The following is a 14650-nucleotide window of genomic DNA, read 5'->3' on the forward strand; positions in this document are numbered from 1 at the left end:
TCTTGTATGAGTTAGTTTTTATGGATCTAAAATCAGTTTGAAGTTTCTATAGATGGTGTAGTTTAGGACAAATCTATTGGGGGCACGGCTAAAATTTTGAATTTTTTGTTTTCTTTTTTTAGTCTAGGTTTGTTAAGGTTTGGGCTTTTGTCTCTTCTTGAAATGATTCAAAACTAGTGGAGTTTTATGAAATATATTTTATATTTTTGTCCCCATAGGTAAAAAGCTTCATATCAATTAATGCCTAAGAGACTTAAACCAACCCACATATGAGTCAGCTATAATAATTTAGTTAGAATTCGCCTTCAAAAAAAATCAAATTTAAAACTTATAACTTATAAGAAAAACATCAATAGCTATAATATTAGGGAATTATTTGGCACTACAATACTTCAAGTTTTCTATAGTTTAAAAGGAAAAATACACATATAAATTATGAGCAATAAATTTTTTATAATGCCAATAATAATGCCCTAAGTTTAAACGGCACATGTGTCAAGATTTTAGATGCATGGGTTCTATAAAATACACATGGGAATTTCATCATGACAAAGTTTGGTGTAACTAAATATAATTTTATTAATCTCGATGTACGACTAGTGGACCCAATATCATTCGGCTAGGCCAATCATTTGCTTTGCTTACCAACAACGTGGTTCCGCCACGTGTTCATATACAAGTGGCGGGGTCTATCCTATCAGTAAAATGCATTCAAAATGCCGAAACTGCCCCTATGAACACCTAACAAGTGAAGGCAAATTATGGGGTTTTCCTAGCCCAAAAGTGGAATAATATAGCCAGGCAGGCATGCAAGCTAGCAAGCCGCATTTTTTGGGTGACAAAACTAAGATTTTTCTTGAAATATCCTGACTTTATCTGAATAAATGGTAATCAACTTTTACTCGAAACCGAAAATTTTGCCAAATATGGAAATATACAACTTTGTCAAATACCCAAAAAAAATTGTTTTGAGTTTTGACTTAGGGAAATATATAAGGAAAACTAACGAAAAGTTCAAAAAAACTTTAGTTTTAATGAAAAATGACGAATAAAGGTGTAGTGAAAAGTGCTAGAGAAAGATAAAAATGTGATTTTTCGTTAAAAATGAACAATATCATAAGTGTTTCGTTAAAACTCTCAAATATACAAGCAAAGATGTTATTAATTTGAATTTCTTTGAGGCATCATGTTGTTATTTATTCAATTTGAATGTCTTTTATCAAAGACAGTAACATTGAAACGCTAGATTTACATTGAAGTTTACCCTAATGACCGTTCATCTCGTAAATATAGCGATAAGTATATACGCCTATATCTTCATTAATCACCAAGTTAGAATTGTTTCATTAAGTAATTTTTCATAACCAAGTTTGAATTGTTTCATTCACTAATTTTGTTCATTGACTAATCACATAACAGTGTTTTATCTATTTAAATCTCGGCTAATATAATCAAAACGTCATTATTTATAATGTACATACAAGATACTAATGTACAATGCACATGTCATTTAGGATTAAATTTTAGGGTTCGGCATTATGATCAGCACGTCCAAAGTGTAGATTAGGGTTTGGCATTATTATTTTTTTCTCTTTAGGATATTCTAAATAGTTTCCCGAGAAATATGAAGCACATGCATGCATGAATGAATTCAAAGATTTTGGAGCCATCATCAAGCTGCCATGCATGGAGCGTGTCCAAGCAACATGTGCTATAAAGAAAGGCTATGGAGGAAAGAGATCTCCTGATAAGTATCCTAAGAGCAACTCCATCCTTTAGGTTTAGGGCGATAATTGTTCGGGCTACTGGACAATTGGTAATTATTATCTTAGTCAACAGTAATTGGCCATAAAGAAAGGCTATGGAGGAAAGAGATCTCCTGATAAGTATCCTAAGAGCAACTCCATCCTTTAGGTTTAGGGCGATAATTGTTCGGGCTACTGGACAATTGGTAATTATTATCTTAGTCAACAGTAATTGGCCGAGTGCATCTTCATCCTGTAAATAAATTGCTCAAACAATTGTCATTAAAAAATTAATATTACGCTTAATTTCGAATAAGACTTGTAACACGTCATGTCATCTGTTATTACCCGAAATTACATTTTCCGTGACATCATCCTAACGTCAGACTGTCTCAAGCGATGGGTTGGGCGATTGGGGCCCGATCCTTCTCTTTTTCCCTGTAGCCCGACTAATTGCACATGTACTGGGGCTCATTTTGTTGGTTTTCGTGAATTACATCATCCAATTTTTTCTGGCAATTGGAAGGCGTAGAGTTGCTCTAAAACGAAAGGACTGAGGCGCTAAAAACTCATGTGGATAAGAATATATCAGCATGTGTCTATATAAAAACTCATAATTCATCATAATATTGTAGGTATATATGCCCATCCCTTGTTTGAATGGGGTACAATCACTTTTCGTCGAGCGGTCAGTTCCTTTAAATCAATGGCCTTCTCAACAGTGCCAAAGGGCAATAATAATCGAACAAACCAAAAACCAACTGAGAATAAAGATCGATATATAATATATATATACACATATATGATGGAGAAGAGCCAGCAATATTGGAGCTCTTTGTTTCTCTTTTTATACTACGTATATTATATATCCACTGATTATCCACAAATGATGGAGCAAGAGAGATCCTATTTGTCTTTTATGAGTTTGATTTTGACGGCAAGATCAGAGCTTTTGTCATGTCAATGCCATTCAAACCAATTTCATATGAATTGTCAAATAGTTGTTAGAAGATATTATCAATGAATTTACAGAGTCATATGTAACTCCATGCCCACTCGGGACTACGTATCGGTATTGAATATATTATCCTTTTGGCTAGAGAAGCAGGGGTGAAGAAAAAAAGAAGAAGTGAGAGTCTGAAATTGTATTGAAATTCAACTTTAAAACTAAAAATCCTCTTACGTAATTATTATGGTTTGGCCAAATCATTACTGACATTGTTCAATTATATTCACGATTTTGATCCTAACTAAATCAAGCCCCAGTTCTGAGAAATGTTTTCTTTTTTGCTACTTTGTAAGGGAGTTAAATACTTTTTATCGAATACAAGTAATATTCTACATTAATATACCTTAAAGAAAGAATTTAAATCAAGAATGCAATCAATTAAAGATGAAGATCCTAAGAGTCATATTAATTAATCACTTACAAAAAAAAGTGGAATATTTAACCTAATTTAATTCTAACTCGTTTATTGACCACGTGACAAAAAAAAATTCAAAAAGAAGACCAAATAACTCTATGATTGGTGAGCCAAAAATGATTAAATAATGTAATGACAAATGTATGTTGTTATCAGTCACATGATAATATTAATATATACAAATTCTATGATTTTCTAGTGGAACCCTAAACCCTAATCCACCAAAAAGGAACCCTAGCCAGCTCTAATTTCCAATTGATTGGGAAGACCATTGGGACGATGTATAAACTTCAGTTTAATTAGTCTAAGCACGCCATTGGTACTATTATAATTTATTTGTTACTTTTCTAAAAGTTCTGTTCTAGGGTTTGAAATTATGTGGCTCAGCGTTAGGTTTTTCAAACTATGTAACTGTTGCTTCTGCTGCGCCTACCTTAATTTCATGGGACTAGTCTTTTGGGAAATAATTTCATGGAACTAGTTGGACTTGGACTCTCATGCTGCACTTAAAGGTCGGTGCATTAAGGCAAAAAAATATTGAAGTTGTTCAGCAAGTTTGGCAGGCCATGACTTGTGATGCTTCTAAATGATTATTAAAACTGCAGGGAATAATGTGTCGGAAGTGCACCGAAAGATGACCATGGGAGGTAGAGTACAGGGACATCCAATTGAAAAGTTCGGGCTCATTTGATAACCAGATCGCTTTTATTTTTTATTTTTTTCAGTATACAGAGAGAGTACGAGGAAAAACATATCCTTCAGTTTTCGGAAGAAAATTACCACGAGTGGCCTAAGCACATAGTTTAGACCGTTTATGTCCTCCTAGAAAATCAAGGTTTAAGAAAATTATAATCACCCACTATTTAATTTTAATCTAACATTAAAGGAAAAAAATAAAACAACAAAAGTTAAATAATTACTCGCTGTCAAATAAGATTGAAAGGTGAGTGACTATAATTACCCTGGTATATAGGAAAGCAAGACTGCTCATATAAATTCTCTTGGTTTGCATGGCGTGTAGAGTAGAGTATGACAAGTTCACATTTAAACAGTCAACTTAGGGCCACATGTATAGGCTGATTTGATATTTCTGTGCTTTAAAAAAAAACTGCTTCTGCTTCTGCTGTTCTGTGAGAATAAGCTCATTTTTGCTGCTTCACGTTTTCAAGTTTTTTTCACCTAAAATTGTGAAAATAAATTATTTTTAAGTGTTTACCAAACACTTTTTTCAGCTCAACTTTTTTTTTTATTTTTTATACCTACTTTTTGTAAAAACACATCAGTACCAAATCAATACATAATATCGTTACTCATTAGAGGCACATTCGACATTAGCTGAAAAAAGGCAAGGAATTTGTAGCTAAAATGGCTTACAACATTTACTCGTGTACTCGAGCTCTATGTTCCATTCCCGTAGCCCAAATATTTGTTTGTGTCAAAAAAATTTAAAAACTAGCTGAAGAGTATCCGTCTTGCTTAGTACCGATAATATCCAACACATGCACAAAGAAGACATCATTTGACAGCATATGAACATCTAGTATTCAGAATAGTAGATATTCAGAATAGTAGCGTTGAGCTTTGATGAAATTAAGGTTCCACCACAAAATCAATTGACAATATAAGAAGTAGCCCAAGATTATATGAGCATATAACAAACCTTGTCCCTCACCTATGTGGGACAACTCTCAACAAGCTTCTCGACCCTTTGCCTAAGGATTAGTCAGTTCTATGTAAGTTTCTTTTGGAACATATTAGGAATCTCCTGATCTTATCAAGCACGTAAGATTCAGAAACGAAAAAATTAATCACCAAAACCTTGTCTGCATTGTTGCCATATTAAAATAAAAATCTAGAAAACATATATAATGAACAATTTGATAAAGCCAAATGTAAGAATTCTCTCTCTCACGCTATCCCCTCGCCTGCCCCCGTCCTGCCTCTCCCTCTCCTTCTCCCTCCATGTTCAACACAATCTGTTGAAATGAAGCTCATGTATCGCATAATTCGAAAGCATTGCTTTGTGCCTAAATACTACTAGTTCGTGCAGTCAAATCCATGGCAAATAGAAAGCCAGATTACCAAGACCAGAAGTACGAGGATTCCGAAAACGACCAACTTTATCTTCATGTTTTGATACCACATTTTCCTTCTTATTTGTGTTCCCTTATTTTTGTAATCTTGGGCCTGAAAAATGCAACAAGCAAACTTATTCAGCACTTAACTAAGGGGTTAATACAGAAGACAGATAAAAGGGCAGGGTTGATCTTGCCTCCGCTTACCTGAGAACGAAGATCTTCAGTCTTGTCAACAAGAACAGTCAGGTTTTCCCCTCTATCGATAGCCTGAAAAGCATGTGTAGGTGGAATAAGCATGAAATGCAATATCTACGGCCTGGTTAATTGGTGTAACGAATCATATAATGCAAGGTTTATACATCCCAGATGGTGACCGCGAGAAGACGTACTGGACTAATCTTACTAGAATGAATAAACAAAGTTGTAACGAGAAGCTCTTTCTGTTCACGTGTCTATTGGGATTGACAACCAAGAGTTACTTTACTCAACTGTGGTAATTTGTACAATGAGAAACCATATGCCTAGTAGACAGAACAATGAATTCGTACTTAATGCTAGTAGCATGGGGCTACCTTGTTTGCAAACAAGTACTCCAACCACCAATACAGTACAGTAAAAATCAGGGACCTCCCACATGATTCGAATAATTTTATATACTCGAGTAAATTTTAAAAGCTGACATAACAGAGTAATAATACATATAGCACCACAGCCAGCAATGAGCAATGTAAATCACGACAGAAGCCCCCGTACCCCATTCTAACAGTCCATAACACCTGTGAATTACAAAATCACAATCAGAGAGCGACAAACAAACCAGCAAGGTCTCCTTGCTTTATATCTTTCTGATCCTTCTTAGTTTGGGACTCCTCTGCTTTAGGGATTAGGAACTATATCTGAAATTTTTTTTACTTCCTCTAAGGAAAAGCTTGCCACTTGGATTGAAACGCAAATCATTCCCTTGCCAAAAGAATTAAGAAAATAATACTCTTCAAAAGATTCTCCATGCATTTTTACTCTCTAAAGCTATGGATTTGCCATTTTTGATGACCACCACCCGCCTTGGCAAACCCCAGCACCAACATTACCACACCACCACCATTAATAAGTCACACATTCATGATGAAGCCATTTGACACATCCACTATGAGGTCACATCTCTTCCTATTACTAATAACTGCTAGTTGTTAGATTTTATCCATCATTAGATTTTCATAAATTTTTGAAAAGCTAAGTTCAACAACTTACTTGATTAAGGGCAACTTAGAAATTTTTTTAGTCCCACTTAGTGAGGACCAATGTGTCTCTCATGTACAAATGTTGAGGGAGGTCTAAGTAGACTTTGGAAAGACGGGATGTACGTGTTTGCTATTTAAAAAAAAAACAGAAAAAACGAAAAAAAAAAAAAAAAACACACAAGAAGACAAAAAACAAACTTCTGGCAGAAACATCACTAATTAGACCTGTGTGATGCAGATGGTATATCAATAACTAAAAGCATTCCTACTTTGACACTGAACAGATGCACTATATCTGAGAAAAGAAACCATACCTTATCAATATTCTCTAACATTATACTTTTAACTTCTGAAACTTGCGCCTTCACTTTCAATAGTTTTTCAATCTCTTCAGCATGATCAATTATATATTTCATGTGCTCTTTCATAACTGGTCTGTAATTTTCAAAATCATCTCAGTTTCCATTTGGACAGAAATTTGTTCTCAAAAGAATAGAGTTACTTGAACATAATCTATCATGATTCATGAATGAACATACCCGAATTCCTTGTTAAGACTTTTGGCAATAGCCGTATCTGCTTTACCACCCCCATATCTTTTTCTGAAGTCAGCTCTCACTCGTTCTAAAAATGCAATAGATATCTGCTTGCCAACAGAGTCTTTGGCAACAACACAGTATGCTGCAAATTCCATAAAACACGGATAAGAGGCCTGACACCAAAAAACTTCCCCCTAAAAAAACTCTCAGATTCAAAGTACTTTGATTTGGGCACACACATAGATGCATCAACAGACTACAGAAAATAACAGATTGTACAACTAATTCGTTAACATCCAGTTCATACAGAAACTAAGACTATCCCGAGCATATTGTCCAGGTTAAAACTGATAAACTTTTAAAGCTATATACAACATTTATTGAATTGGACATTTGTATGCAAATAGTACTAGCATGAAACATAATAAAATAAACATATAGCTATTGAAATGGTTCAACCCCAAGCTTGTGCTTTGCTTTATCTTAGATGAACTCACAGGTCATCTCTGTGGCCAACTGATAGGCACAAATAGACATTTTTTTTGCCTTTTTAGTTAAAGAAGGCCAAAAGCCTAGAGCTGAGAGTCGAACTCCCAGCGTGGGTGTGCCGTAACAGCTCTTAACAACTAAGCCATGAGCCTCCATGAACTGATGCTAAATTTGATTTGGGTCATATAATAGCTATCTATTTCCATAAAGTGAGGGATCCAAAATATGGGGCAGTCAATTAAATTATGGGTTGCATCCTAAAGAATGCATGGTGTAAGTACAGGCTCTACTATTAAATGAACGCAATCTAAGAAATGCGATACCAATCCATGGAGACTAAGAAGTTTGTTTGTTTTCTCTTCATAGTGAACTAGAGAATTCAAAACACCATTTGAATTTTCAGCATCTAAACGCGGAAGAGCGTTGATCACATTTACTATTATTCAAATGGTATTTAAAGTGCTTCCTTCTTCTTCATCTCATAATTATGTAAATTCTTTCATCAAGTTCCTTCCTTTTCAACAATTCAACCAAATCTACTCACCAAAATTCACCTGATTTCCAAGCCTAGTCAATATTAGCTAAATGCCTAGTCAATTGAGCTAAATGCCAAGTCTTCTAACTGTCGAAAGCCCAAACAAAACAAAAACAAAACGAGACTCAAAAATTTAACTTCTTTCCCTTTTTCAAAAATTTTCTCAGCAACCATACTGAAGAAAGTTGAGGTTTTACCATAAAACCAATTGACAATATAGGAAGCAGCCCAATTACTTATAGCTATAAGCACATGCAAGGTCCCTTCTTTCCCCGTCGTGGGATTCATACTCAATACAAACAGTTTAAAAGACTCGAACTTTACCAAAGGCTCCGAAAACCAAGCAAACCCTAGTTCAAAAAGCTCACTAATTTCCAACTTCCCACTACAAACCAATCAAATCCCAGATCATAAATCCTCACATTTCTCTCTTTCACATTAGATCCAGCTACTCCGGCATGCAATTCAAGCTCCCGGACTGTTTGTTTTCCCGGAAAACAAAAGAAAATCATACAGAAACAGAAAGCAAAGAGATCAGCCAGCTGGAATCGAATAGAACTACGCACCGTATCCATCCTCCACGAGGAAATTGAAGGTGTGGTGATCGCAGCTGTAGGTGAACTTGTTGTTGGAGGAAGGAAGCTTCTGGAGACACTGCGCCGCAATCGCAGGGAAGTTGCCGGTAAACTGGGTGTACTCCGACAAGATCATCGTACCTCGGGCCACGAAGCTGTAGATGAACGATTCCTGAGTCATTTCCGAGTTGGCGAGTCAGCTGGCTCGGAGGTGTGGAAGCAGCAGTAGCAGACAAAATCGAAGGCTCTGGTGGGTCTTTGTTTCTTTGTTATGAAGTAAGAACTTTTGCTTTCGGGGTTTATGATGCTTAATTAATTATGCTTAACGTTCATCATTAAGTCACTAAAACAGTGGAGTCTGGAATTAATTATTATTTTAATTGAGTTTACTGGACAGCGATTCGTTCCTGAGCGATTCAAAACTGTTTGAGAAAATGCTTTTTGTTGGACTGAAAGTCGTAAAGCGTCTCTCTGCTTTGACCGGTGGAGAGTGTAATGGCGGTAATGCCCCTATTTAGCCGCAAGGGCGCTGTTATACAATTGGCGATCAGGTCCGCAGAGGAGGGTATTCTTGGAAATACAACCAATTACTAAATGAAAAAACAGCCGGCAGCTGCGTTGTCCGCACAAGTAGCGTTTACAGTTTTCTGTCACCTTTCAATATTTTCAACTTTGGCTGCTCGATCGTCGTGAAAAAATGTTGGCCATCTTCGACCGAATGAGAATTAGGTGATTCGTTTTAACCTTATAGTTTTTTAAAAAATTAATATTTTAATAAATAATGTCAGATCATATTTTTTACCATCTCCAACCAATGGACCAAAGGGCCATAGGTCAAATATAGCTCTGTGACAAAAAATCATCTCCAACCGAGAAATGGCCAAAAGGCTATTCATCCAAATATAATTTATTATTTTAATTGAATTAATATGATAACTTAAATTAAACTACCTCGATAATTTTTCGAGATAGAATGATTCTTACCATCTGTGGTTATGTATCCACAAATTAATTCACAAGACAACTGGATCACTTTTTGGGCTCCTTTCTAAAACTACGAAGTAGTAGAAAAGATTATTTCCATCTATCTTCAAATTAATTCAACAAATTCCCATCTGTGAAAATATTGGTGGGTTAATAAATGCCCACAATGATATTGAAAATATTGGTAGATTTTTCAATACCCATACAAAGTGATATTGACTTGGGAAATGAAGCAGGATCTTTTTGTCAAAAGTGTCTACTGTAAATTTCAATGTATAGTTAATACGTTTGTTTGAGTTGCTCTATAAATAGAGTGCTTTGTATGCTTTCAAGATACATAGAGAACAAGGAAATATCAATAACATCATTATCTATCCCTCCATCTTTTATTTGTTATCCCCTTGTGTTATAATTATAGTGTAATATTTTACACATGCTTCGCTCCTGTCACTAGTAAAAGTTATCTCTTTAACTTTTACCTATTTATAACACGTTATCAAGACGACTCTTTAACCATTTCTCATTTCTCTTCGCCGAAAGAAAGGAAAAAAAAAATGTTTCCTCTAAGGATTTTATTGTTATTCTTCTTCCTCTGCCTCAACTGCTGGATATACCCTCGCGAAGAACTGTTTGCATCATGCCTGCTTTTAGTTCTCAATCTAACAGTTACATATATCTTTGATTTCTTGTTTGGTGTAGCTCTTGATTACTAACCCAGTGTTTATTTATGTTAATTTTAATGCAATACAAGATGGTGCGGTACAATCGCTCATCTTGAACTGCAAATTTAATCTTACTGCAATCCAAGATGGTGTAGTATCATCGCCTATCCTGGACTGCTAATCTAATTTTACCGCAAATTTTAGGTGGAGTGGTATAATCACCCACCCTACCCTGCATATTTAATTTACCTGCTGTTTAATTTCATTGCAATTTTAGGTGGTACGGTATAATCACCCACCCTACTCTGCGTATTTAAATTTTCCTGCTACTTGAGTGGTGCAAAATAATCGCCCATCCTATATTATATTATTTCAATGAGAATGGTGCGGTACAATCGTTCTCCTCATTCATCATCTAAATCTCAAGCTAGAAGTTTCGAGTGCTTATCATTTAGGCCTGAAGATCAAAATGAAAAAAATTTATAAGAACCAGAAGTTCTAACACTACATACCTCCAGAATGCATATTATTGCAAGTTCTTACACATCTCAGTTCTTCTTTCAAAAAAGAAAATGGCGAACTTGGCAAAACTTGATTTTGTTGCCATGGACATTACTGGAAAGAACTACCTTACCTGGGTAGTGGATACCAAGATCCATTTGGAGGCAAGGAATCTTGGAGAAACAATCAAGGAGGAGAACAGTGCATCTTCTCAAGATCGAGCAAAGACCATGATTTTTATCCGTCACCACCTTGATGAAGGACTAAAGAGCGAGTACCTAACTGTTGAAGATCCGTTAGCTCTCTGGAAAGCATTGAGAAACAAATACAATCATCAGAAAACGGTGATTCTTCCAATAGCTCGTTTTGAATAGACTCACCTAAGCATCCAGGATTTCAAGTCAATGTCTGAGTACAATTATGCGATGTTCAGATTTAGCTTCCAGATGAAACTCTGTGGGGAAACCATCATTGAGGAAGATATGTTGGAAAAAAAACGTTCATCACTTTTCTTGCCTCAAACATGCTCCTACAACAACAGTATAAAGAGCGAAGTTTCACTGAATACAACCAGTTGATATATGTGCTCCTGGTAGTTGAACAAAACAATGAACTCCTGATGAAAAATCATCAGTCCCGACCTACTGGATCTGCACCATTCCCAGAAATGAATGTTGCTTCCCTCGATGTGAACGCCACATCATCTGGTGGCAATAATCATAAACGAGGACGTGACCATATGCAATGACGATGGAACGGGAAAGGTAAGAATCATAGTGTCCAGTTTCACAACCAGGTTCCAAGGCATAATTTAGGCCTGAACTTCAAAAATGTAAATCGCCACAAAGGCAAAGCTCATATGAACAAAGCTCCAAAAAAAACTCTGAATGAGCCTACCGTAGGTGTGGTGGCAATAGGCACTGAGTGCGTACTTGTCGTATCTCAAAACATCTGGTAGATCTATATCAAGCCTCCATCAAGGAGAAGGGTATTAAGACCAATTTTCTCGATCAGGCTAAACCAATGGATATACATGATCCAGTGCGTGACTTATCATGGCAGTTGAACACAACTCACTTAGATGTATCAGACTTAACTGTGGAAAGAGGAATGAAGTGTACCAGTCCGACTGAATCATTTATGTTTGATGTACTGAACTTGTAATTTAAAACTAGCATTTCAAATTCAATAAAAGTGGCATTTAAATTTCTTATTATAAATTGCTTTTAACCATGATCCCCTTACTCAAAAAACATGGATAAGAACTATAGTCATTCTCAAAACAAGAGCAATGGCGGAGATATTTGTCTTACAGACAGCTCAACCACGCATATAATACTTCGAGATTGAAAGTATTTCTCAAGATTGATGCTTACAAAACTAAGGGTAACAACAATATTAGGCCAATCAGATGTAATTGAAGGCTCAAGGAAAGCCCAGATTATGTTACCAAATGGAGCAATATTGTCTATACAGAATGCATTGTACACTACTCAATCTACTCAAAATTTGTTGAGTTTCAAAGACATATGTTTAAATAGATACCACATTGAAACAAAAAGTGTAGAAAATGTGGAGTATCTATGCATTACCTCCAATGATACCCAGAAGCATATATTGGAGAAGTTGCGTGGTTTGAGGAGTGGATTATATTATACATACATAAAGACAGTTGAATCACATATTGTCATGAACTAGAAGTTCATTGATTCAAAAGTTTACATGTTTTGGCATGACCGTCTGGGTCACCTAGGATCTACCATGATGCATAGGATCATTACCAATTCTAATGGACATCCATTATTTTGCAAGGATTGTTCTCAAGAGAAATTGGTAATTAGACCATCACAACTAAAGGTTGAAGCTGAATCCCCCATCATTTCTGGAAAGAATTCAAGGGGATATTTGTGGGCCTATTCAACCATCCTATAGATTATTTCGATATTTTATGGTTTTGGTTGATGCATCTACCCGATGATCACATGTTTGTCTCTTGTCTACTAGGAAGGTAGCTTTTGTGAGACTTCTTGCTCAGATAATTAAGTTGCGAGCAAGGTTCCCAGATTATCCCATTAAGTCAATCCGACTTGATAACGCTGGTGAATTTACGTCTTAAACGTTTGATGATTACTGCATAACATTGGGCATTAATGTTGGACACCCTATTCCTCATGTCCATACTCAAAATGGTTTAGCAGAAGAATTGATCAAGCAGCTTCAGTTAATAGCTCACACTCTGCTTATGAAAACAAAATTGCCAGTTTCTGCATAGAAACATGCCATCTTACAAGCTGCATCATTGGCTTAGGCCTGCTCGCGCTGGGTTTGGCTTAGCTGCCTTGCAGTGTGGGCTACAGATTGGGCCATGCACTAAGTAGACGAGACTTGGGCCTGCACTGCTGAGGCAGCGGCTTAGGCTGCCTCTAGTGCTTAGGCTTACTGCGGCAAAATGGCATGTGCTTGAGCTTGTGGTTGCCTCGCTGCTTGCTGCTCATCGTGGGCTTGCTGATATGGAGTTGGCCATTCCCCACTGCCACATTGGTCCCCGTGGCTGCCATGATGGTGGTGCTCTGTGGTGGCAAAGTTAATCCTTTTGCTAATGTTTTGAGCCTCATTGTTGTGGTGGGGCCACATCTCATCCTTCATCATTTGATCCGGATCTTTGAATGTATGAAGTTTTGTTCGTCGTGGTTTTCGAATTTCCTGTCATTGTATTTTTTCCTCACCTCTATTCAAAGAATTAAAAAACTCTAGGAATAAGAAAGCATGAAAAAATTACGAACGAACGAGAAACAAGAAACTTTGAATGCAAGAGTCTTCTTCGAGCGTCTGAATCAAACTCTCAATGAAAGCACCAATTTGTGGATGCAAATTTCTTCCTCCTTGTTCTTGGACAAAATTGCACCTACAAAACAAATAACACCTTTGGTCAAGCCCAAGAGCCTCACGAGCCCACGATGAATTGGGGGTAAGGGGGACTTTGGCCGAAGAACCTCCAATGCTAAAGTTAGAATTTTTAGAGAAAAATGTTTGGAGAATTTAGAGAATTTTGCAAAGGAGTTGGAATTGAGTTTTGGAAAGAATGAGAGTGTTTATGTAGGGGTGTGGCCGGCCATCTTGGGAGGAGATGGATCGGCCACTTGGATGGTTTTGTGGGTGAAGTTCATGATTTGTGTTTTATTAGCAAATTAATTGAATAATTAATCAATTAATTAGCTAATTAATATAATAAAAAATTAATGATTTAGGGGTTACCTTGTGGAGAAGATATGATGAGGGATGGATGAAATAGGCTATAAATAAATACCTAGTTGGGCACTTTTGACTTGATTGAGAGATGATTGTCCACTGCTCGTGCGTAGGAATTCCAGTGTGCTTCGAGGGTAATTTTGTCATTTTCACCCAAAAATCCACATGTCGTCTCTTGATTATTTTTGGCCCCACAAATATGAAATAATATGAAACACATGATAAAGATAATTAAATACAAGACACATGAACAAACACATGGTTTTGGAAGATGGTAGAAAGAAAAATTGGAAGAATTGTAGGAGAAAAGTGAGTTTTGTGTGGATGTTTCTACAAATACATAGGTATTTTTAGAGTTTTTGGGTGAATTTTGAGTTAAATAATTTTTTATAAATATTTTAACCGTTAAATTTAAATTTGGGCCGTTAATATATTTTGATACCATTAGATTTGATCATATTTGATATCAGTTGTTGGATTCAATAAATTTATAAATATAAAACAAAAATATTATCTAAATTAAATATGGACTGTTGAATAACCAACAACCCATTTGAATGTGAATCGTTGATCAACCAAAAGAGTCGTTGGACTCAATTTTATTGGCAGACAAGTGGGAGACACACTCATG

General features: G+C 36.1%; 1 protein-coding gene across 1 annotated transcript; it reads right to left on the minus strand.

The window, feature by feature from the left end:
* Nucleotides 1-4868: 4868 nt before the first annotated feature.
* On the minus strand, nt 4869-8935 carry LOC137737663 (vesicle-associated membrane protein 724-like). The gene is made up of 5 exons (XM_068477206.1): nt 8615-8935; nt 7025-7166; nt 6800-6920; nt 5452-5514; nt 4869-5356 (listed from the first exon to the last, which is right to left on the minus strand). The coding sequence occupies exons 1-5, from the start codon at nt 8802-8804 to the stop codon at nt 5207-5209; spliced, it is 666 nt and encodes a 221-aa protein (XP_068333307.1). The 5' UTR covers nt 8805-8935; the 3' UTR covers nt 4869-5206.
* Nucleotides 8936-14650: the final 5715 nt, after the last annotated feature.

Source organism: Pyrus communis, chromosome 6 (assembly GCF_963583255.1).
Source record: "Pyrus communis chromosome 6, drPyrComm1.1, whole genome shotgun sequence".
Taxonomy (NCBI): Eukaryota; Viridiplantae; Streptophyta; class Magnoliopsida; order Rosales; family Rosaceae; genus Pyrus; species Pyrus communis.

Bases quoted from the DNA above. Each gene is read 5' to 3' on its own strand.
- LOC137737663 (XM_068477206.1), bottom strand. From the start codon at position 8,804: ATGACTCAGGAATCGTTCATCTACAGCTTCGTGGCCCGAGGTACGATG. The intron at 7,167-8,614 runs GTGCGTAGTTCT...TGGAATTTGCAG, and splicing joins CCTCGTGGAGGATGGATACG to CATACTGTGTTGTTGCCAAA. The intron at 6,921-7,024 runs GTATGTTCATTC...TGAAAATTACAG, and splicing joins AGTCTTAACAAGGAATTCGG to ACCAGTTATGAAAGAGCACA.